At 40.7% G+C, this 24,663-nt stretch overlaps 1 protein-coding gene across 1 annotated transcript in view; it reads left to right on the forward strand.

Moving 5' to 3' along the window:
- Positions 1–24,663, forward strand: part of Cntnap5 (contactin associated protein family member 5) — a 908,928-nt gene that overhangs the window by 505,198 nt on the left and 379,067 nt on the right. The window contains exons 9-10 of the mRNA XM_087906619.1: positions 18,600–18,749; positions 22,603–22,774. Of these exons, the coding sequence (XP_087762745.1) occupies positions 18,600–18,749; positions 22,603–22,774 (322 nt within the window). The remainder of the gene's footprint in view (positions 1–18,599; positions 18,750–22,602; positions 22,775–24,663) is intronic.

Genomic DNA, 24,663 nt, shown 5'->3' on the forward strand with positions numbered 1-24,663 from the left:
CTGAAATTAAAGTGACAGCTACCAAGACCCAGAATCTTCCTCCTTCCCCGTCAAAGAGTTAGGGATACAGAGCCCCGTGTGCCCATGTTTATTTGTTTGTTTTGTTTTGAGACAGGGCTTCTCTGTAGCTTGGGAGCCTGTCCTGGAGCTAGCTCTTGTAGACAAGCTTGGCCTTGAACTCACATAGATCTGCCTGTCTCTGCCTTCTAAGTGCTGGGATTAAAGGCGTATACCACCACTGCCGGGTCCACATCTGACTTTTGATGATATACAGGAATTTCCATATGAGGTCCTCATGATGCTCAACCATCTTATCTAATGAACTATCTCTTCAGAAAGCTTTAAGGGCCAATAAGTCTCTCCTTGACACATGATGTGCCTTGTAAAGCAGAATGTGACATTTTTTTTAATGGCTTGTGGTGTCCAGACTAGGTCAGGACTTCCTGTATCTCTGTCTGAGAGGGAAGTGGACTCTTGTGGGAAGCATAGCACAGAGATATCTGCTGCCTTTCTACTCGTAGTTTTCCCTACAAGGTCAGGGCAGTTCTGAGGTGTTTGGGATCTTTTGCACTGAAAGCGAGAGAACGGTTTGCCAAGTAAATACTTCCCGACATAGGAAGAACCGGAACTCCTTCATTCTGAGGGATGAAATTTGAGAAAGTATAATGCCTGCCTTGTGCTTTTTTCTTTGATCTTTTCTTGAAAGGGTCATTCTTATGAATATCAAGAGAGATAAAGAACCCATTTCTCTGTCAAGTAGTCTATTTTAGATCCAGTGAATATTGCCTATGGGCCCTGATGGTCAGGCTAGACATTTTCACAGGGAACTAGTGAACAAATCTCAGCATTAAAGACTTACACATCTAGAAGAAAGAAATCACGAATTAGATGGTGTTTTCATGAAACCAAATGACATTCAAGTCTAGGCCTTCCATTTAGGTTGCAATATGTCATTTTTGTTAATTTCCCTAAAAATCCTGGACAGGTTTTTCCTGTTTTGATTTTTCTCCAAGACCTTGTAGAAAGAGCTACAAGGTACTTAATGGATCAGACTATGATCTCCCTGAGTCAGAGTTTCCTGACTCTTGCTCTGATTAAAAAAAAAAAAAATCTCAATAAAAGCAATATAGGGAGAAAAGCTTGTTGTGCCTCACTGTTTCCGGTTGAAGGCACATTTCTTTCTTTCTCTTTTCCGCTTTTCTAGATGGGGCATGCTATATAGCTGAGCTAGACTTGAATTCTAACTCTTGTTGTGTCATTCTGACTGCAGTTATAGGAATGAATTGTCATGCAAGTGTCATATTCTATCATTTAATCCTTGTGTGTGCGTGTGTGTGCGTGCATGCATGCGCTTGCGTGCGTGCACAAATCTATGATTGTGGTCTTTGTGGTACTGCAGGTATGTGTGCACCATAGAGTATGTGTGGAAGCCAGAGGACTATATTGGGTTTGAGTTCTTGCTTCCACCTTGCTTGAGACAAGATCTCCTTGTTCTTTGTTGTGTATGCAAGACTACTTGATCCACGAGCTTCTGGAATTTTCTTATTCCTTCCCCAAATTTGTTATTGGAGTGGTAGGCATACAGACAGTGCTGCCACATCTGGATTTCTGAGACCTCTGGGAATCAGAAATACATCCATTCATGACACTTTACCCATTGGTCTATAACTTCAGACCCATACTATATTTCTAAGGATATTGTAAAAGCTCTGAATAAGATGCTCAGAATGGAGGCTAGTATTATCCAAGTCTATATGAGTACTGAGACCAGGCTATTTCATAAAAGTAAGAGAAAGCCTTTAGTTCATTTTATAAATAAGACTTGGGGGAAAAGCTCTGAATATCACATAAAGTAGGAAATAATAGAAAAGGAAAAATAGCACTGCTATATTTCCTTTCAAAAGTCATGTGATTTTTACTTTTCTTATGAGAAAACTTAAGGCAGCAAAAACAGGTCTAAAAGGAAAGATGAAACCTCAGTCTTCAAAATAATTTTTTATTGTGGTGTTTTTTCCTCCCCACTGTAGAGTCAAGAGTTGGAGCTCAAACCTTTGTTGGCAGGGCACTGTTGAACAGAGCTCTGCTTGGCTACAGGACTAAGTCCTGTTCTGTAAACCCTTTGTCTCCGAACAGAAAGAGTACAATATAGAATTATGGCCATGTCATCTAACCCAGTCTCTAGGCCTTCAAAGAGAAAAGGAAGTCAACCTTGTCTCTTACCATTTTTAAGGTCAACTAATCAAGAGTCTTTGGAAGATGGGTTAAGATGACTTGATGAGGTATACCAAGTGCCAAATCCCTTAAAATAAATAGGAAAGCCTTCATGTATAAGCAAGGTTGATTATAGCTGTTTTATTTTCTTCCTACATGAAAGGACATCAGCTCCCTCACCTCTTCTATATTAACAGAGTTACAATATTCTCCATGTTCTAGATGCCCTCTGACAAAATAGACATGTTCCCACATTCAAGTATTGCTGTAGGAAATCCTATAGCCAGTAGCCTTTAAGTTACCCACCCACTTGGGTGTGGCCTCTTTTACTATTTATGCCTATGTAAAGCATTGCTGGGCCTGTTTTCTGGCTGAGGGATTCAGTTGCTGTTCTCCATTCCAGCAGAAGATAGTGATTTGTGAGTCTACCCCTAAGTAAATAACCCTCTATTACTCTCAATTCTGAACTAGTGTGGGGTTTCTTTTAAGCAAATGTCTTCAAAGTATATACAACAGTATATATAATATTCTAGTGTGATTAGGTCTTTTAAATGTTGAATCTTGACTACTCTAGAGAACTATGTTAAAGGTCTGGTCGTCATTGAGAGTGTTACTGAGATGTAACAGAACCTCTAAGAATCCATGCTTCTTAAACACAATATTTTACTGTAACAAATAGAATAAGAAAATGAAAATTCGCAAGTTTCATAATATGGTTTTGTAACAGAGGTGCTGTATGTATCACAGAGTAGATATCTATACCTTTTTGTCATTTATAGAGAATTGGGAGTCAAGTATTTAAATATAATTCTGTTAATCTCCTATTAGGTAGCTTTATGGTATTATGAGAAAATGCCTGAAATAAACAGTTTAAAAGATAGAAAATCTCTTTTTGCTCATGTTATCTAACATTTTAATCCATGTTCACCACAAAATAATGAATGAAGTGGACCTGACAAACATTTCTGAAAAATATAAATTTAAAAGAAAAAGGAGCTAGTAGGAATTTTAATAAACATTTGTATTATAGCAATTGTATGCTATAGAAGATGTCAAACCTAAGAAGGAGATGCCCTCAGTGGAAACATCTATAAAATACAAGCCGCTGAAGCTAAGAGATACTGAATTGGTTGTGGTATAGGAAGGAAGTGTCTGTCTGATTAATGCTGGTGGCCAGATGGTTATAGTCTACAGCCTTGGAATTAACAGTGGCTCCCCTAACACTGCCCGCTTTTATGTAAGCCATTATAACTAGCCTCCATCTGTACATCAAATAAACAGGATGAGTCTAGGAACCACATCCTCAGCTTCATTTAAATTATCATTAATGGCTTAGTCTTTTAGCTAAAATCACATTGATAAGAAAATCCCATTAATGAGGACAAATAAACACAGAGTCAAGTGCCGTAACTGTCACAGCAAGCTGTCTGAGTGCAAAGTTCAAGATTCAATAGACAGAACTGTGAAGAGACATTCTACATTATGAGAAATTGAGAAAAGCAGTTATTGGACTTTCAAGAGGTCTAGTTTCAAATCTGCTTCTCTGATAAAACACTCTGACCAAAAGCAGTGTAGCAGAAGAAAGGATTTAGTCTAGATTGTAAGCCATATAGCCCATCTTTAAGGGAAATCAAGTCAAGAACTCAACAGGAATCTGCATGGAAACCCATGAAAACCATGGAAGAATGCTGCTTACCAGCTTACTGTCAAGATCATGCCGATGACAGATGTCCAGGGACAGGAACCTCTCCAGTAGACTAAATCCACCTCTGTCAATCAAAAAACAAGACATTCCCTACAAACATTTATATAAGTCAACCTGATCACAGCAATCCTTCAACTGAGACTCCTTTCTCATGTGACGCTGGACTGTGTCAAGTTGACAGTTAAAGCTGCTTAGGATTCATTGCATCATGCCAAAGTTGAAAATATTTATCATAGCAGTAGTCTTTGACATATTTGTAGCTTTCTCGGGCTTGAGAAATGGGTATGATTAAGTTTATTTTCTTAACTCACTTCTGTTTTTCCATGCTTACTCCAGCATGGTTCGTAGGAAATTAGATCATTATCATTATTTTTTAATTAACTAATTTTTTTTTAAAAAAATTCTCATTTTCTGTACTAGTCTCAGTTCCCATTCTCATCCCTCTTCCCACTCCCTACACCTTTCAGCCACCCCCCCCATCGACCCCTTTAAGGTAAGGCTTCCCATAGGGAGTCAACAAAGTCTAGCACATCACTTTGAGGCAGAACCGAGGGCACCCCTCCCCTATATTTAGGTTGAGCAAGGTATTCATCCAAAGAGAATAGGCTCCAAAAGGCTAGTTCAAGCAGTCCCGGTCATACTTCTAGTGACTCCACAGACTGCCCAAGCCATACAACTGTCACTCACATTCAGAGAGCCTAGTTTGGTCCTATGTTGTTTCCCCCACTGTCAGTCTGGAGCCAGTGAACTCCCATTAGCTCAGGTAAGTTGTCTCAGTGGGTATCCCCATTATGATCTTGACCCCTTCGCTCATATTATTGCTGCTCTTTGACTGGGCTGTAGTAACTCAGCCCAGTGCTCTGCTGTGAATCTCTGCATCTGCTTCCACTGGTTGCTAGATGAATGTTCCATGAGGGCAATTGATTACTATCATCATTATCAGAACAGAATAATCTAGTAACTACACATGCCATTATTCCCTTCCAGGTTCTGAGTTTCCACTTTGCTAATGCCTTTGATAATTCGATTTGATTCTCTTGAATTTAAGCTTTAGGGTTTTTCCTTCTGCACAAGATAGAGGCCAGATGAAAGTTGCATTCCCCAGCAGGTCCTATGTCTCATCTGAAGGTGAGGAATAGGGGCACAGGTTACAGGAAAGCACAAGAAAGACACATGACATGAGAAGGAAGGATTTTTTTTTCTAATTCTCCTGTAGAATGAATAGAATTTGACCAAGCCATTAATGAGAAGATTACTCCAACCATAAAGGATATTTGGGGCCAGAACCAGCCTCTTAAGATTCCATGAGAACTCAGGATACTTGGAGAGCAAATCTCAGAACAGGACCAGTACAGAGGAAGCAGGGCTGGTTAGGGATGAAGTGCAACTTGGGGATGGGAATGGTCTCAGGCTTAAATGTAACTTCAGTGTGCAGCAGTTACAACTAGACACTCAGGTCTGTACTAGAAAGACAGCACTGTCATATTCAGTCTCATGTTTCTGTCAGACACTAGTGATGACAACACCAGACAGTCACCCTCTCATATGCTGACCCAAGGCTTCCAGATCCATGGTGCCTTGAATCATAAGCCAGGATTGCACAATTAGGAAAGCTTGAGCCAGTCATTTATGGACAATGCAACGAGAGGGCCTGCTGCTGACATTTGGCAGTGGAGTTTCAGCTGCTTGGATGTTCCATCAATCAAGGAGCATTTGGAGAGGGCAGGACATGGCCCTGTCGATGCCAAGGGAGACACAGAAACATGACTCAGACTCTGACCCCTAGCTACTTTTCATTCCACTGGGACGGGAGGCTTACACAGACAAATTGTTAATTAAGAACACAAGGCTGTAAATAACATGGCCCAAATGAATGGATCAGATAGTGGATTTATAAGACATTGGGGGGATCAGTGTATTCAGGATAAACCTACTGTTTGGTTCGCTTGTGTGTATGATTTTTTTAAGTTGTTCATCCTGGAATGAGGACTCCATTGTTACATTTTCATACATGCATGGAGATATTTTTAATCAGGTTTATCCTACTGTCTTATTTTGTCCCTCCTTCTCTGAGTAGACCAGTTCCTCTTTCCAAATGATCTTTCAATACTCTCATGTCTTCTTTTTATGTGAACCAATAACTTTAATGAGAATTGCTCATAGTGACGTGTATGAGAGACCATTTACAGGAGCACGAGAAACTTCCCAGTGACTATACTACTGAAAATGCAGTCTCCTTCTCTTCACTGCCATTGTTAATTGCCTAGAAAACCTTCCCAGCTCCATGATGTAGTGTTGATGGGCTCAATCCTGCACAGGTCTTATGCAGGCTGACATGGCTGTTATACTATTGAACTCTCAGCATCTGTGATTATTTGTGCATATTTGATTTATTAAAATTGATCATGCTGATAAGAAAATTTCATTACTAAAGGTTTATAAATGCAGAGCCAAGCGCCATTACTGTCACAGCAAGCCATCCGATCAAGCACAGAGTTCAAGATTTAGTAGACATAACTGTGAAAAGACAGTCCGCATTATGATAAGGTGTAAGATAAGCAAGATGCTTCATTCTCTCCCTGCACAATACATCTCAGGGACACTGACATCATAACAAGCCTTCTCATTGGCTAGGTATGATGGCATATGTATGTAATCCCATTACTGAGGAGTAGACATATGATGTGAGGTACCCTTCTGTATTCTGTGAATATATTTTATTACCAATGGTTTATAAAGAAGCTGCTTTGATTAATAACCAGGCAGAATAGAGTCAGGTGGAAAATGCAGGCAAAAATGCAGAAAAATAGAAGATAGAGTCAGAAAGATATCAGCAGCTGCAGAAGAAGCAAAATATGAGGCAACAAGCTGCAAGCCTTGTGGTAAAACATAGACTAATAGAGATGGGTTGATTTAGTTGTAAGAGCTAATTAACAAAAAGCCTGAGATAATCAGTCAAACCGTTTGTAATTAATATTAAGCCTTTGAGTGGTTATTCAGGAATTGGTGGGTGGGAGAGAAACATCCATTACAGACAGAGGAAAACTATGAGTTTGAGGTTGGCCTGGGCAACAGTGCAACCTTGACTACAAACCAAGGGTTGGGATATATATAGCTTGGTGTTACTGGTATAGACTTCCTTGGTAGACACAAGGTCCCACTTTTGAGCCCCAGCCCCACACAAAATAAAAATGAGTATCTTTCTCTTTAAATAAGCAGGTTGCCTATACCAGAAGAAGGCAGGAAGTAGGACAAAGGGCTGACAATCTTGGAACCCTGCTGTGGTCACAAGAATAAAAGTATCAGAATAAGTTGGGTAAAGATTTTACATTACAAACTTGAGGTCCTCACTTTGATCCCAAACATGCAGTTATAAACAACACGTGAACCATCACATCTATTCCAAAGTATCAGTGAGCCAGAGGCAGAGGTGCAGAGGGGCAGAGAGGAAGAGGAACAGAGAGGCAGAGGCAAGGATTCCCAAAGAATGCTGACAGCCTATCTCATAGAATCAGCCAGTGAGCAGTAAGCAAAAGTGGGTGAGAAAGTATTTGATACTGAGTTCTGGCTTTTACATGAACATATACACTTGTACACCCTGACAAATGTGCACACATACACAAATACACATGCATACAAAAATGGGGAGGAAACAAAATACCACATGTGATAATCCAGTCTACAATATGCAAGGCAGAACTATTAACATTTGATAATGGATAGAAATATGGTGTCTAAGAAAAGGATGGCTCAGGCAGTAGAGTTTAATAGAGTAGTTACAACATGATCTTTTACCATGAAATTGACCCTCTGAGATTGCCTTCTTCATTGATTTATGTCTATATTCCCTTCTTGGTTCTCACAAAAATTGAAAGTATCTTTGAATAAATGTTATGACATTCTTGAAAAACAACTGAATTGGGTTTTATGAGGAATAGGAAGCCTAAACTTCCAACCCATGCTAGTCTCTTCTGTGTATTATATATAGAGAGAAATAGCTTTAGAAAGATTTAAAAATATGTCTAAGTTCCTGAAAAGTATGTCAGTGTTTAAGTAAATGATAATAGGTAGTGGGGAAAAACTGCAGCAGGTTCACCTGGGTTTAAGATCTGTGTTCCAGCCTGGACTATGTTCCTTCCACCTCTGTACGTAACTGTGTCTAGTCATGACTGATCCTGATATGCCAAGACATTCATACCCTAAGCACAAATGACTGCTTTTCCTTCTTCACAGCATCATGAGGACTAGAGAGATGGTCAATCCAGTAAAGCATATGGACCACCCTTAAAAAGTGGGTGTCGCTGCGCGGTGGTGGCTCATCCCTTTTTTCTTAGAATTCTCGAGACAGTGGTAGGCAGATCTCTGTGAATTTGAAGCCAGCCTGATCTACAAAGTAAGTTCCAGGATAGCTTGCTGGCCAGCCAGCCTAACTGATTTATTGATTCTAATGCTATTGAGAGATACCTTATCAAAACTCAAAGTGGAAGGGCTGGAAATTAGGAGGCTTACCAGTGAAGAGCTACTAACTTCTAACTATACTTTCAGGGACCCAGTTTCAAAATCCTAGCATCTATATGGTGGCTCACAGTCATCTGCAACTCCATTTCCAGAGGATCTTATTCTCTCTGCTGTGGGCATCAGGCTTGTATGTAACGTGCAACCATACAAGCAGGCAAAATATTCATATATGCAAAATAAAATATAATTAAAAGTCAAAGTGAAAAGTGGCTAAGAAACACATTTTTGATTGACCTCTGTTCTCTGCATGCATGTACACATGTATATTTCCACTCCCCCACATACATACAGAACACACATGACCTAAATATAAAATCAGTATCTTCGTTTCAAGTGGTCCAGTGGTAATATAAACTAGCAAATCAACTTAATAAATTTTGCTGTGGTTCTCCAAAGGGAGTCATGTGGAATTACCATGTAACCCAGAAATGTCTCCTCCAATGTACACATACGTGAACATAGAACAAAGAATCATTCTATTCTATATTCTCAAATATGCATAGCATAGTTATTCACACTAATTCAAACTGAAGGCAACACAAATATCAAGGATCAGTGAGTAAGTAAACACAGTATGGAATATCTTCACAATGGAGCATAATTAAGTCAGAAATATTATTTTTCCTTTCCAAATCGGGTTAACCTTACAATCTTTAAGTTAAGTAGTGAAGTGCAATGTATTACACATTATATTTGTGACAGATCAAAAAAGGTAAATTCTTAGAGGCAGGTGAAATGTCAATGAACAGGACTAGAAGTGGAGACAGGAGGAAACTGGAGAATAGTAGGTAAAGTTACATGTGTGCAGAATGGAAAAAATACTTTAAAAAATCATTATTTTAGTGGTTTCAGAAACCTGAATATGCAAAATTCTATTGAGCAGTGATCTCTAGGCAGATAAGATACACAATGTATGAAATATATTTCAGTAAAGCAGTTACAAAATGAAACCTAAGGCTGGCCAGGCATAGTGGTGTTTGCCTGTGATTAAGGCACTGGCACTTAGGAGGCTAAAGCAGGCTGATTATGAGACCCAGCCTCAAAAAAAGAAAGGAAGGAAGGAAGGAAGGAAGGAAGGAAGGAAGGAAGGAAGGAAGGAAGGAAGGAAGGAAGGAAGGAAGGAAGGAAGGAAGGAAATAAGGAAGGAAGGAATGAAGAAGGAAAGGGAAAAGAAAGGGATAAAGATAGAGAGCGCAGAGGCAAATTTGGCAGCCATAGTGGGCTGCTGGTAGAGGGAGTAACAATGTGTCTTAAGACCCCCCCACATCTGATTACTGCCCTGCCTCTTATAGCACCATAGCACTAACTTCTGGCTTTCTGTTTCACTGTCTTTGACAGAAGAACAGGAAATGACTCTTGTTAGCTTTAGGAAGTCTCCAGGACTGACAGAGCATGCTCCTAGGTATTTTCATAATCTATGTTTTGAAAGTTCACTTGCAAAACTAGAAAGTTTCTATCTTTTCTCTCCCCCTTCATCTCTCTCTCTCCCTCTCTTCCTGCTCTCTGTCTTCTCTTCATTTTCTTCATGTAAAAAATTCTTCTGGCCTTAACTTGGTTTCTGGGAAAACAGATGGAAGCTCATGCTCTCTGTCTGCTCATGCTCTCTGTCTGCTCATTCTCTCTGTCTGTCTGCTCATGCTCTCTGTCTGCCTGCTCATGCTCTCTGTCTGTCTGCTCATGCTCTCTGTCTGTCTGTTCATGCTCTCTGTCTGTCTGCTCATGCTCTCTGTCTGTCTGCTCATGCTCTCTGTCTCTCTATCTTCACTTCCCTTTATGTGTCAAGCTGAAATCTAGGGAATGGAAGAAACTCAGAGGGTAAATGAAGGTCCACATAATACCTTTCGTTTCAACTGAATTTGCTTCTCACTTTTTTATTATCCATAATTTTAAAAGACCCACTATTTTATAGTTAAAAACTGAAAGTTCTAATTCTTTATAGGCAAAACCACAAAAACAATACATAATTTTATCAGTCTATATATGTTGGTTTTGAAATGTAAAATATTTATTTTATTTTTATTTATGTGTGTGTGTGGAGGGAAGATATTTGATCATGTGAGTATGGATACCTACATGGGCCAGACGAGGGTATTGCAGGCAGTCACTGGGAACTGAACTCCACTGCTCTGTAAGAGTAGCAAGTGCTCTAACTCCTGAGCCAGTTTTCGAGCTGACAGTCGAGTCTGTAGTTTTAGAAACCATTGGCATTTCACTCTATAGGACACTGGCAGTGTTTCTTTGTAATTAACATGAATCTACCATATTCAATTCAACTAACTTAGTTTTCTTAGAAACACTGATCATTTTGAACTTTTACAATTGAAAACAATGGCCTCACGAACTATCAACATCTTACATCTTGGCTTCAGGCCTCAATATTTAGAATTAATTCTTCAAACAACATCTATGGAAAATGAAATAGTACATTTGTAAAGTGTTTGATATTGTAGATATATCACGTTCCAGAAATAATGCACAAATTTGCATTTCAAATCAATACATAATATTGTCTGTTCTCTAGGTCAGGGGTTTCAAACTTTCTAATGGTCTGACCACTTAACATAATCTCTATTGTTGTGGTGATCTCAGACAAAATTATTTTCATTTCTACTTCACAACCATAATTTACTACTGCTCTGAGTACTGTAACTATCTGATATGCAGGGTACCTGATGTGTGACACCTATGAAAGGGTTGTTCAACCTCCAAGAGTTAAGAACCTCTACTTTAGAATGTCAAAAACTAAGTATGGGCAAAAGTGAGTAGTCCATTTGCACCAATTATCAGTCATGAAGGTCATGACAAACTCTCACTGGATGAAGTTTTGAACAAATGGAGAGCTTTCAGAAATAGACACACAGGACCAATGAAAGTTGTCTGTATTTAGGCTTAGATTTGATGAGAAATGGGCATCATTTTAAAAATGCGTGATATAAGTGTACCAGTCAAGTTTCTTTGAAGGAGTATAGCCAACAGAATGTATACTGCAATGGGCATCTATTAGATTGGCTTACAAGTATTGGATTGATAGTGCAACAATTGTTTTCAAATAATGAGAAAGGCTGAGAACCCAGTACTGGCTCAGCTATAAGGCTCATGTATTAGCAGTTCCAGTTATGAAGACCTAGAGAATTCCTGGAGAGCAGCTGGAGGCTAAATGAACTTGATTTAGTTGCCAGCAAAGGATGGTAACAGCAGCAGCAGCAGCAGTAGAAGCAACTGCATAGACGTACCGGCAGGCTGTGGAATTGGACAGGCAAAGCAGTACGGTTTCCCCCCCGTATCTCTCTATTTCTGAACTGCCACTGAAAAATACCATCTGCCATGGGAAGATATTCACCACTCGGTGATTCCCTTTGACAGTGCCCTCACAGACCCATATGGAGACAAGTCTATTGGGGAATTCCAGATTCAACCAGAGTGGTAATCAAATTTGAAAATCACAGTGTTATCACAGAACAGGGGAAGAAATCCAGTAGTCTGTCTGCTTTTAGTCCCTCTGTGCAGCTTCCCTTTTTTCTTGGTGTGGAAAAGACTCATTTGGAATGAGGGTTGTTAAGGGAAGAGAAGAGTTTCCAGGCTAGGTACTATCATTTGTTATTTTGGGAGAGTGGTTCAAATTTCTGATTCTATGACTTGGTTCTTCTTCTTCTTCTTCTTCTTCTTCTTCTTCTTCTTCTTCTTCTTCTTCTTCTTCTTCTTCTTCTTCTTCTTCTTCTTCCTCTTCTTCTTTTTCTTTTTCTTCTTCTTTATCTGTAGTGAGGAGCTGCGAGAAGGCCTGCTTTTCATCCCACCCAACTCCCGCATGACTTGCTTAGCCCTGGAAATAACAACACACAAATTGTATTCATTTAAACACTGCTTGGCCCATTATCTCTAGAGAGTTAGTTAATGGCTAACTCTCACATCTTCATTAACCCATTTCTAATAATCTGTGTAGCACCACAAGGTGGTGGCTTACCGGGAAATATTCAGCATGTCTGACCTGGTGGCTGGCTCCATGGTGTCTGCCTCATTGCCCTCTTCCCAGCGTTCTGTTCTGTTTACTCCGCCTACATAATTTTCTGTCCTATCAAAGGGCCAAGGCAGTCTCTTTATTAACCAATGAAAATAACACATAGACAGAAGGCCCACCTACATCATTCTTCTTCTTCTTCTTCTTCTTCTTCTTCTTCTTCTTCTTCTTCTTCTTCTTCTTCTTCTTCTTCTTCTTCTTCTTCTTCTTCTTCTTCTTCTCCTTCTCCTCCTCCTCCTCCTCCTCCTCCTCCTCCTCCTCCTCCTTCTTCTTCTTCTTCTTCCTCTCTCTCTCTCTCTTTATCTCTCTCTCTGTCACACACACATGCATGTACACACACATACACACACGTACACACACCCAATAATAGGGTGGATGAATGGGATCAAAGCAAGCCATTTCTGAGACCATCCAGTGTCCCTTGGATTAAGCACTCACCATCAAGACACTATGCTTTAAAAGTCAGAGTTCTGAATCTTGATCGTTGTAACAAACTATCATTTTCTGTCATCACTTAAAATTTGGAGAACTTTGCCACAACCCAGGGGCCCTCCCAGAAGTAAGAATGTGTTAAGACTCAGTTCCTACATCTTGTGGTACTGAAAGCCCTGATGTGACCCCTAGGGGCAATGCTGTTAACACTGCTCTACCCCACACTGGTGCTTTTCTGTTCTCCTTGAGAGCTGCCTGTTCACTCAGAGCTGAAGTCTGAGAGGGGGCAACCTGACCCCAGAGGACTCTCTCTAATTTTGAATATATTAACTTCAGCTTTGTATTCTGCTGGACTTCTTGTTTGCATGTTATGGAGATTGAACATAAGGCCTTTGCATGCTGGGCAACTTCTCTGGACACTGAACTCCATCCCCATCCCCCGGCTTGTCTTTTAAAATAAGGGTTTTTTGTTCCTCTGTGTTTACACATGCATACGCATGCTATGAAGTACAGGTGAAGGCCAGAGAACAGCTGGCAGGGATCAGTTCTCTTCTTTACTTCGTGTGTTCAAGATGTTGAACTTGCTTCTGTAGGCTTGTTTGTTGGGAAGAGCCTACATTTGCTGAGTGATCTTGCTGGCTCTAATAAATTTTTCTCAACGATCAAACTCTGGAGAATATCTAGATATGTTATTTTTTACAGAATGTTTATTTTACATATTTATTTTACATATTTTACAGATAAGTTTATTATTTACAGAATGAAGTAGAAATGACTCCTGAATAAAAAGAACATCATAGAGGAGGGCGTGCTACCTCACTCCCTTGGGATCTAGTTCATGTTTCCTTGATAATAGCTTGTTTTCTGTTTTCTTTCCCTAGCTTCTTCATTCCCCTGAACTCCAGAGAGAAACAGCCCTCTGTCTGGCTGCACAGCCCAGTCCTTGGGGGATCCTTGAGCCTTTCCATGTCTGAGATGCTACAGAAATGTGGCTTCATTAATGTCTCATGAAGTCCAGCATCTGTCCTTTCAAAACATCCCCTGGTGTTCCTTGTTCTATTAAAACTGCTATTTTAGAGCACTGGCTACACATTCCATGGCCTGAGTTCAAAATCCAATTCCACATAAAGGGGAAGAGCTAAGTCCACAACGTTGTCTCTGACATCACCACATGCGCACTATGGCACCTGTCTATCCTACACCTACATTGTACAACCGCACCCAATGAATACAGAACTCTTTAAAAAAATCAAGAAAGTCGAGGTCTTGAGAGGTGCATTCATTGGTGCTTTCTGCAAAAGCATGGAATTTTGAGTTCAGACTGTTAGCAAGCACATAAAAGGCTGGGTACAATGGTCCTGACTATAGTGTTAACTCAGAGAACTAGAGACAGGACGACCCCTAGAGTGCAATGACCATTGAGCTAGTCAGAAATATCACACTGTAGGTTAAATGAAAAAGTTGTCTCAAAAAAAATTTTGGAGCGTGTTTGAGGAAGATCTCTGATCAAACTCTTGCCCGCACATACACATGTATGTACAAACCTATAAACACAGAGACACACATACACACACACATACATACACACACCAACAGTTAAACACAGACAGATATGGATAATGACATTGGAAAGGATCCGAATTCACATATGATCAGATAAGGGAAGGCTCTGACTCCTACATCTATACCTCAACCATCTTCTCTGATGCTGTGCATCTGTAATGAGGCAAGATGATGGACTTATGCATAGAGCAAAACAAGTCTTTGTGTATAGCCTTCTCCATTGTGGTCTATGACTAGCCAAATGCTTGGTTCCTGGGTACTAATCAAATCCTGAATGGTGAAACATACTTCCTCTTCCAGTTCAGTCCATAGTTTGCTTTCAAATACAACTTTATGTGTTGTGGAGATCTATTCAAATTAGTATGCAAATGAAAGCAAAGCAGACCAACAGTTGGCTTATACCTCAAATGCTTTTTCAAAATATCAAATGTTCATCCCTAGGAATCACCTGACAGAAGCCTTACCTAATTAGCACAGTCACCATGGCCCAAACCCAAATCCTACCTAGTCTGTGATGGCTGTCTGAAGGATAAGGTAGGGCCACCAGATGGAGAAGCTTCTGGGTCTCCCCTCCACAGGAAGCAGATGTTGAGGGGACTGTGCACATGGTGGGTCTGTGCCATCTGGTCTTCTCTGAGCAGATGGGGCACAGCTACCCTGCTGGGAGCACAGCTGGGCTCCAGGCCTGGTACTGAGACTGCCCTGTGCAGATTCTCCACACAGAAGCTGCTCACTCTGCCCTGACAACTCAAAGCCAAGCAACCCTCTTTCTACCTTCCTCCCAGAGGGCTTCACAGTGAAGGCTCCAGGGGCTTCTGCTAAGTCTTCTCTAGTGTTCCTCAGCTGGCTTTGCTTTCTCTGCTGGTCGTTTGGGGTGATCTTCACCATTGGGAAGAACTGACGAGCACTGCTTCTGGACTCATATGGCCCTCTGAGAAAACGCTCCTCTATCTTGACTATTCCTAAATTAAAGACCTCTCATTGTTTTCCATGACCTGCACTAGTGATTTGAATTTCTGGAGATTCATTGGAATCTCTCCTTCTCTCTCTCTCCTTCTCTCTCTCTCTGTCTCTCTCTCTCTCTCTGTCTCTCTCTCTCTCTCACACACACACACAAGCACACATGCACATATTATATATAGATACTTTTTTCCGTGTGTGTGGTAGGAGTGGGGAGATAAGAGTTAGGGAAAAGTAAGTCCATGTGTTCCTTTGTGAGGCTGTGGAGCACCTGTCAGCAGTGTTGGGACCCGAGAATACACATGGAGAGTCAGAGAACAATCTTTGGATCTTGCTCATTTCCTTCCACCTTGTCATGAGAAAGGGCCTGAGACTCAGTGTGTCAGTGGGGTTAGCTGGCCTTCAAGTTTTGCAGATTCTCCTGTCCCCACCTATTCCCTCAGAGGCATGCCAGAATTATAAATGCTGATGCCATTGTCTTTAGCTTTTCCCTGGGTCCCAGGGATTGTTGAGTGTGAAATGCAGGGATCTGCCCTTGACCTACTCCTCAACCCCATCCACTTCATGAGGTTTTGTTGCTTGTTTGTTCTAGTGAAAATGCCCAGATTCCCTCCACAGACATTCTAAGGAAGTTGATTTGAGTAAAATATTCTTCAGAAACCGGTTTCAAAGGTTCTTGCTGGACTCTTCTTGTCCTGGCACCCAAGGCTTGGGGGACTGCTTTGACTGTCCATCTCTTTTTCATTTTTATTTTTCTAGTTTCCATTATCTATTTCTTTGTTGTCTGAGCAGATATCTGTCTCCTAGAATTTTTGTTCACTGGACAAAACTGTTTCATACCTACTCAGTGAAACATTCCTAGACTTCACATACAGAGGCAGTAAGTTCTCTTTTTTCCTTGCCTCTCATCACTGTCTCACTTAGAGTTGGAAGTTTGCGACTATTTGTTGTTGGGTTGATTTTGTCTTTGATTTTTATCGGCATATATTAACTACATGTAATTTGTTTCATTATAACTATTTCACACATGTATATTTTGACCATATTCACCCCTTTACATTCTCACTCTCTCTCCTGACCCCCCAACTCGTATTGGTCCCGTCACATTCCAAACTGGTCCCCTTTCTACTTTCATGGGTCCAGTTTTAATAACCAGTGAGTTTCATGGTGTTGTGTACAGGAACATGGGTCAGGAGTTACAGGTTCCAGGTATCTTAATAGTGACTGCACTAATGAAGATGGCCTCTCATCCAGCAACCATTAACTGAGTAGAAAACATGATGGGTTGAATCGTCACAAGCTCCTCACACTCTCTGACAGAGTGTTGGTGAGCCAAATTTTATGTAGGTTTTATGTGGGTAATCATAGCTTCTGTGAGTACAAACAGCAAGGTTATGCCTAGAGGCAGTCTAAATGTCCATTGTCTGGCGTGTCAATGTATCTGTCTTTCTCATTTGTCCAATGTCAAAGAATAGTGTTTTAACCCTTTATATAATTGCCCCTACCTTTTAACTGTGGTTCATTACAAAATTCAAAGGAATGTGTTATTATCTGCACTTTTCCAGGCCCAGTGGTGTTTGGGATTCATGGTTTTGCCTGTCAGTGTTAGTTCATGCGAGCCCAAATACTTAAGCATACAATTATAGGAGTAGTTACAATCCCTAGAGCCATCTTTAAGTACAGGACACCCTTTTGCAGGTGAGGAAACTGAGGCAACTAGAAGGAAAGCAATTCAGTGTCCAGCCAGGCAAGCTGAAGATTGTCTGAATGATGAACTTGCATGGTTCTGTGTCATTGTGGTCTGAACACTCAATATAGCTGTTTTCTTCAGTGCTCAGTGAAGCATAATCAAACAGAAGTCTCCATAGATGGAAAATTTTTGAGCGTAATTAATTGGCCCTTCATGATTAATTCCTAATGCAGCTCCCTTAGTAAGGCGGGGCAGTATTGCACAGCAGCTGAAAGAGAGACGGGGCAAAACATCAGGAGTGTTTGCTTTTAATAAGTCACCTTTTGCCCTCCAAATGCTCTGGGATTGTCCTCTAATCATGTTTGATCCCATAATTCTGATACCAAATAGGTATCATGAGTTCAATTCCTGAATTCAAGTAGTGGAAGGAAAGATTCAATTCACAGAAATTATTCTTTGATCTCCACATGTACACACCCCCCACAATCACATGTACAGTCAACTAAATATATTAAAATTGCTACAGTTGGTATTGATTTAATCTGGCCCTGACTACAGTAAGGAACTCGATCTGCCTTGCAGTGGGGCTGGCCTTGTCCACTTCAGTAATCTGACATGAAAGTAGAAGCAAGCGTGTGGAGAGTGAGATAGTATGGGCCATGGGGAAGGCTAGTAGTATGTTGAAGAGGATTGTTAAAAGCATATGATAGTCTTAAATCAAACTGCCCTGGTATAGCTGTGGTGATTAATGTTAGTCGTCACCTTGATGGGATCTAGATTCAACCAGGAGCAAGCCTTCAGGCACACTCAAGATGGATTACAGAAACTAAGGTTATACTGAGAATATGTGTGAGGGACTTCCTTGATTATAGTAGTTGATGTGTAAAGACCCATCTTATTGGAGGGCAGGACCATTCCCTGGACTAGGGATCTGATCCTGGACTGTGCACAGTGGAGAAAGCAAGTTGAGCAGCAGCCTGTTTTCATCCTTCTCTGTTTCCTAATTGTGGAATGTCAAGTTTCTGTTGCTTGACTTCCCTGCCACTGCGGACTGTATCCTTGAACGGTGAGATGAAATAAACCCTGTCTCCCTTGAGTTAATTTTATCAGGATATTTTATCACAGCAACAGGAAAAAAAATGAAGGCAATGATCCTGAACAATTAAATAATTTATCAGGACCAGTGCAGCCCAGTGGTAGAGGGCATGCATCGGTTATGCTAAGTCCTGGTTTTGATTCTTGGAACCATCTCGTAAAACAATTGTTTATGGGGATATCATTGCTGGTCTCATTTTGAAGGATTGCTTTTTCCTCTTCAGTCACTAATCACCATCTTAATTAATATATGGCATGCCTTTGTTTAGCGCAGATGCCCCACATATTTCGGTCTGTCCCCTTTGTTTCTCAGCCAAAACTATCAGAAATGGCTTAGGAAAAGAGACTAAGTTGTGCGTCAGAAGAGAGGGATGACCCTCATGAAATACCCCTCCCTGTTTCTTTTGCAGGCAGTGACTTGAATGATGGCCTGTGGCATTCTGTCAGCATCAATGCCAGAAGAAACCGCGTCACTCTTACATTGGATCACGATGCCGCTTCCCCAGCTCCAGACACCTCCCGCCTGAGCATTTATTCTGGAAACAGTTACTACTTTGGAGGTAAATTCCCTAGCTTTTGAGACTTCAAATAAAAGGACAGGGGAATTATGCCACCATGTGCTGTGTTAATTAGGCTATCCTCCCCACAGCCCTGCATGCATACATGCATGCACAAAAAGCAACAAAAAGTGAGAAACAAAAACCTCAGGCAACTGTGCCAACGTATGCTGATCTAGAGCGGTGCTGAGGACAGAAAAAAACTGGGGTTACAAGACCTGGGTTACATAAGTCAACAAAAGAGTTCTAATAACCATGCCAAGCTCTTTGGTCACACTGGAAAGGAAAACGTCAGCTGAAAACTGAGAGAAAAGGAACTGAGAGTCAAAAAGTACCTACAAGAGGGAAAACTCAAGTGGGAGGCACCAGCGGCCTGCTCAGTCATCTAGGTCGCTCCACAGCCTCTCTTTTTTGTGAGCATTATCTCCTGCTTCCCATACCTTGGAGTTCACCTACAGTCATGGAAGGAGACAGAGAAAAGTAGATAGGAGCTAGGGACTCCAGAAGGGGAGCCATGGCTGCTTTTTCTAACGTTTGCTAAATCCTTGCACTACTTCCAGAGACACAAGCTAAAATAAACTTGGATGGCCAAAGCTTACGTAACATCTTAACATTTTTATCAATACACCTATGTTGATTATTTTTTTAATTTTCATTTATTCTTCTCTCATACGATATATACAATGCCCCCTTGAATATTTTAAATATATATCTTTTATTAAAAGAGATAGTGCCTATTTCTGTAGTCGTGGTTTGTTTACAGAAGCCACATCTTCTGTAAGTGTGAGCCACACTTAGTCCTCACAGCTCTCTGATGTCAAACACTTAAAATACAGTCCTTATACTTACTTTCCTAGAACACAGCGAACCGTTTCAGAACTGCTGGGAGATAGAAGCAAGAACAGAATACAGGCTCAGTGACGTTTAGTGGTGGAGGGCTTACTCGGCATGTAAAAGGCACTGGTCTCCATGCACCCAAACCTCAAACATGCTCTCCACACAGCACCACATCCACATTCAACTCTAACTCTCCCCCACGCTTCCCCCAACACAGCTGAGAGACTGACACACACTGGTTGTGATCTTGTTGAAGGGAGCATAAAATTACCCTGCCCTAGACTTGACAGTTCCTTTTAATGAGGTAGCTGAAGACAAGCATTGAAAAATAGCATTTACTGAAGAAATGGCAGGAGGTCTCCCTAGGCAAAGGCCCTTGTTACTCAAACCTGAGGGCTTGAGTTCTATCCTTAGAAACTGGAGTGGAAGAAGAGAATTGGTTTAATAAAGCTGTCCTCTGACTTTCATATATGCATGGATGCACATGCTTGCCTGCATTCTCTCTTTTCATTAATAATAATAATAATAATAGCAATAAACTATACCTGGAGTCTCCCAAATCGAATCATACATTCTACACTGAGCTACATCAAAACCCCTGTAGTCTTTTAGCTCCAAAATTTACAAATCATCCCTTTCTTCCCAAGGAAAAACATGGAAGGCTTGAAACACATAATGGTCTTTGCATAAGTACAGAATTCATATGTAGGGTCTCCTTGGAAGGAAGCAATGTGGAACAAGAACAATGAGGTTGGCTTTTAGTATGAGGAAGTCCCACTGCCCTTCACCTACAGTCACCACTACATTCACAGCAAGGGCATGCATGTTTAAGTGATAATATTTTCATATAAAATATAACAAGACTGCTGTTTGTGGAAATAAAATAATTGGTAGGTTGTCAAGAGAGCTCAGTCATAAAGGACTTGCTGTGTAAGCATAAGGACCTGTGTTTCAATGTTTGGAGCCTCTGGAAAGCCAGCCTCTGTAGCACATATCTATAATCTTCAGGCAGCTCATGCCAGTGAACCTGATGTGCACACTGTCAAACCAAAGACCCATCCTCAGACAATTAGAAAGTACCAACTCCTGTAGTTGTCCTGTAATCTCCATGCATGGGCTGTGGCATTTACACACCCATACTCATATGCGTTGTTACTCAAAGGTTAAGAAAATCATAATAATCTGTAGATGACTATAGAGATAGCATATGTATGGAGAAGATTCAAATCTGTGTTCACTGTAGCCCCCTAGTGAAAGCAAATGAATGGAACAAATGCAGAGCCGTGGTCTCAACCATAAGGTGTGGATTCTGAATCACACACTATATTTTAGCAAAGGAGAGAGAATGATGGTCAGGAATTTATTTGCAGGCAAAATGGCTTTGAATAATCATGTTACGGTAATCATCTAAAATATCACAGAGGCAAATGGCTCTCCTCCCCTTTCTAGAATAGTGCTAAATTCTGGGTGTGTTTCCAGGGGTGTTATACTTAGAATGTGAAGATTTATCTATGATTTGAACAGTGTTTAAACAAACCCTCACACACAGACTGTAAACTTAAGGAAGGTGAAAAACGAGCCTCGGCAATAACAGTCAACTTCCATAAATTCTCTCTACAGTTTCAATTAGAAGTTGTAACATCTCTTCATTTTATAGTGTGCCTGTGAGCTGGTAACCAGCTGCTGGGCTTCAGCCCTGCAGTGACTGTCTAATAGCGATGGCTTAAATAATTCCCCATTATTTATGGCTTATTGCTGTATTTTCAGGCTCTATTCCCATTTGCTCTGAACCTTTTAAAACCACTGAGATGGAGTTTGTAAGAGCACACATGCTTGTCTACCTGCTTGGTCTTCACCTGTCTTAACCGGGAGTACATTGTCCTGGCTGCAGGTGATGCTAAACCGGGCAAAGCGATTTTATCTCTATAGAACACTTATTAAGATGTGTGGGGTTAACCTTCTGCATGTGCTGTTACAGCCTATAACTATGCGCACTTAAGCAGGCAGTTCTCTTAATGTCTGGATTTGCTTTGCACAGCATGTCAAAACTCCTGCTTGACTTCTGAGAGTACCTTTCTCGTGAACTAAGCCTGTTAATGCTCCACAATTAGCCAGACAATTACTTTACTGTCATCCTTAGCAGAGCATGATTTCCTTAGAAAGAAAGTGTAATTTAGAATCGCATTGTGAATTTGGATGTGTGTTTTGAGACAAAACCAACATTTCCAAGCACTTACAATATGTGAACAATATGTGAAGGATGTCATTCAAAAGAAAGACAAAAAGGTTTCCAGCAGAAAAAAAAAAGTGTGTGTGTGTGTGTGTGTGTGTGTGTGTGTGTGTGTGTGTAAGACTCAGTTAGTAAAATGCTTGCCAAGTAAGCATGAGATTCTAAGTTTGGATTCTCAGTATCTATAAAATACTGGGCATGGCATGGAATACCTTGAATTCCAGTGTTGAGATAAACAGGCTCCTGAGGCTCACTGATGACCCAGTTAATCCAAGTCCAGGTTGGGTAAAGAGACAGTGTTATAAAAAGCAAAGAGAAGAGTGAACACAGATCCCTGGGGCTCATGACCAAAGTCTAGGTAAATTGGGCAGCCTTTGATTCACAGAGAGATCTTATCTAAAAGACTAAAGGGAAAGTGGTAAGACATACTGATATCAACCCCTGCCTTCTATAGATGCTCCCATGAAACAATGCATCTGCAGGCATGACACACACACACACACACACACACACACACACACACACACACACACACACACACGGGTGGAGTTAAGGTAAAAGTTATACCAATGATATTCCCTGTGGCAATTTTTTCCTTTATAGTGACTGAATACACCCATTTTGCATCATTTCTGCCCCTCCTTCTGAGCCTGGATTTACGACATAAGTGTCCCCTGCTGAGAATAAAAAAGTGCTCAAATAATTAGAACTCAGGATCCTCCATCAATAGGTTGCCAAAGCAATGACAGATCATTTCAGTGTTCTTCGTCTTTTCTCTCTGTCCCACAGGGTGCCCCGACAATCTCTCCGATTCCCAATGCTTAAATCCCATTAAGGCTTTCCAAGGCTGCATGAGGCTCATCTTTATTGATAACCAGCCCAAGGACCTCATTTCAGTTCAGCAAGGTTCCCTGGGGAATTTTAGTGATTTACACATTGATCTGTGTAGCATCAAAGACAGGTAATTATTGTCTTGTCTCCTCTGTTCTCCCACCCCTTCCAGTTCTCCTGTTCTAAATATGAGTTTCTTTAAGCAAAATTCTAATCTGCTGACATTAACCACATTAGACATAATTGAGTCGCCTAATGGAAAATACTTCTGAAAGGATTTCGGGCCCAGAGAAAAACAGTTTAAATTAGTTGAGTCTCTCTTCGTGTCGACTTGCAGTAAATGGGATATGTAAATTAAATCAAAATACAAATTTGTGAAAGGATTAAAATTTTATGCATAAACAACATTTGATTATTTTAAAGTTAAGAGTAAAGCATGAAAGAGGGAGGAATTACTTCTCCCTTAAACCATTTCAGTCTTCAACTGCTCTGGGGATCCCTCCTATGGCATAAAGCTTTAGGAAATCTACTGCTAAAGGTTTGGCTGTGCTCAACAAGGATGTCCTCAGTTTGGGATGGCTGGACCTACTGTCACCAACCCCACCCACAGTTTCCTTAGCTTCAAAGAGACCAGACAGTAGGCCAGTGAGAGTCAGTTCTTTTTTTTGCAACCCAGAGATCTAGCATGACAGTCGGTTTTCAGTTATATCTCTCCTGAAATGTGACTTCTCTTCTGTTGGAAATTTCCAGATTTGAAGTCAGAAAACCAAAGACAATAGATGCTAAATTTCAGAAGGATTTTGCCATATCCCTACTGTAGCACCTACCTGCCTCATTCTTCGAATTCTGCTTAATCCCTTGAGCTGGTTGGGAGATGAGATTACGTGTTTACATGTGTGTTAGTATTAAAAGTTCTTGGCTACATTAGCTAGTTGCTGCTGTAAATTCAAATATACCTATTTTAGAAATATTGTCACCAGTAAGTACACATGATTCCAATAATTTGATACCACTGTGACAATAAGGAATGAGACTGAGGAAGTTTGTGAAGGTGACTGAATCACATCATAAAGGATAAGGCAAGATCATGCTTGGCAAAGGTGACAGTAGGCAAAAGATGGTAGGAGATAGCACCACAGAACTGCGTGCAAAATACATGACTCACAAATGTTATCAATTCAAAATGCTTTGATTTTGCATTTAGAATCTCTAGTACTATAGCACTATAGTATTATAACTAATAGCATATGATAATTTCCTTGTTAAAATTTATTTCCTGAGTAGCACGTAACCGACGCCTTGTCTTGCAATTTACCATGTCTTGTGTTCGTTGCTACAGTTCAGCTCATAGGTCATGAAGGCAGCATTCATGGCTTCCAGAAGGCTGGGGTGTGGACTTGAAATCATCACAAAGAGGGCCTTTGTACTTGAAGAATTTGGTCCTATGCTGTCTGTGAGAACTAAGAAGGAACACATCAGATTTGGTGGCTACAGCCAAGCATTAAAAAAATGTAGGGCAGAGTTAAGGGAGTTCGGGAGTGAGTGTCCCAGTGCAGGGGAGAAACGATGAAAAGTGTCAGGTGTCAAGATTGGGGAACCTGGGAAATCAGCCGTAGAGAACATGGTCTCTGCTAATTCTGGAAATGACTGCTAAAGTTAGATGAAGCATAGCACACATTTCTGATAATAAATACCATTTCACATGCGATCACCGACACACTATACTGACTTCTTTTTTTGTTTTCACACAGACTTTTTGATCTTTGTGGGTTTTTTTTCATTTGACCAGCTGTGAAAGTGGATAATAAAATGTGTGCTTCATTAAAATGTGCTAATTTTGAAATCCCCAAACCAAAGCTATTACATGGAATGGCTACCACCCCAAGTCTTTATTCCTGGCAAGGGAGAAGCTTCCAAATTCATCAGCTGGTGCAGTATTTTATGTACTGCAGATCAATATAGGACATTTGTCAATTGGGATCTCTTTGATACTTTAATATACAATCAAGGAAGCTCTCA

Source organism: Myodes glareolus, chromosome 5 (assembly GCF_982192425.1).
Source record: "Myodes glareolus chromosome 5, mMyoGla1.1, whole genome shotgun sequence".
Taxonomy (NCBI): Eukaryota; Metazoa; Chordata; class Mammalia; order Rodentia; family Cricetidae; genus Myodes; species Myodes glareolus.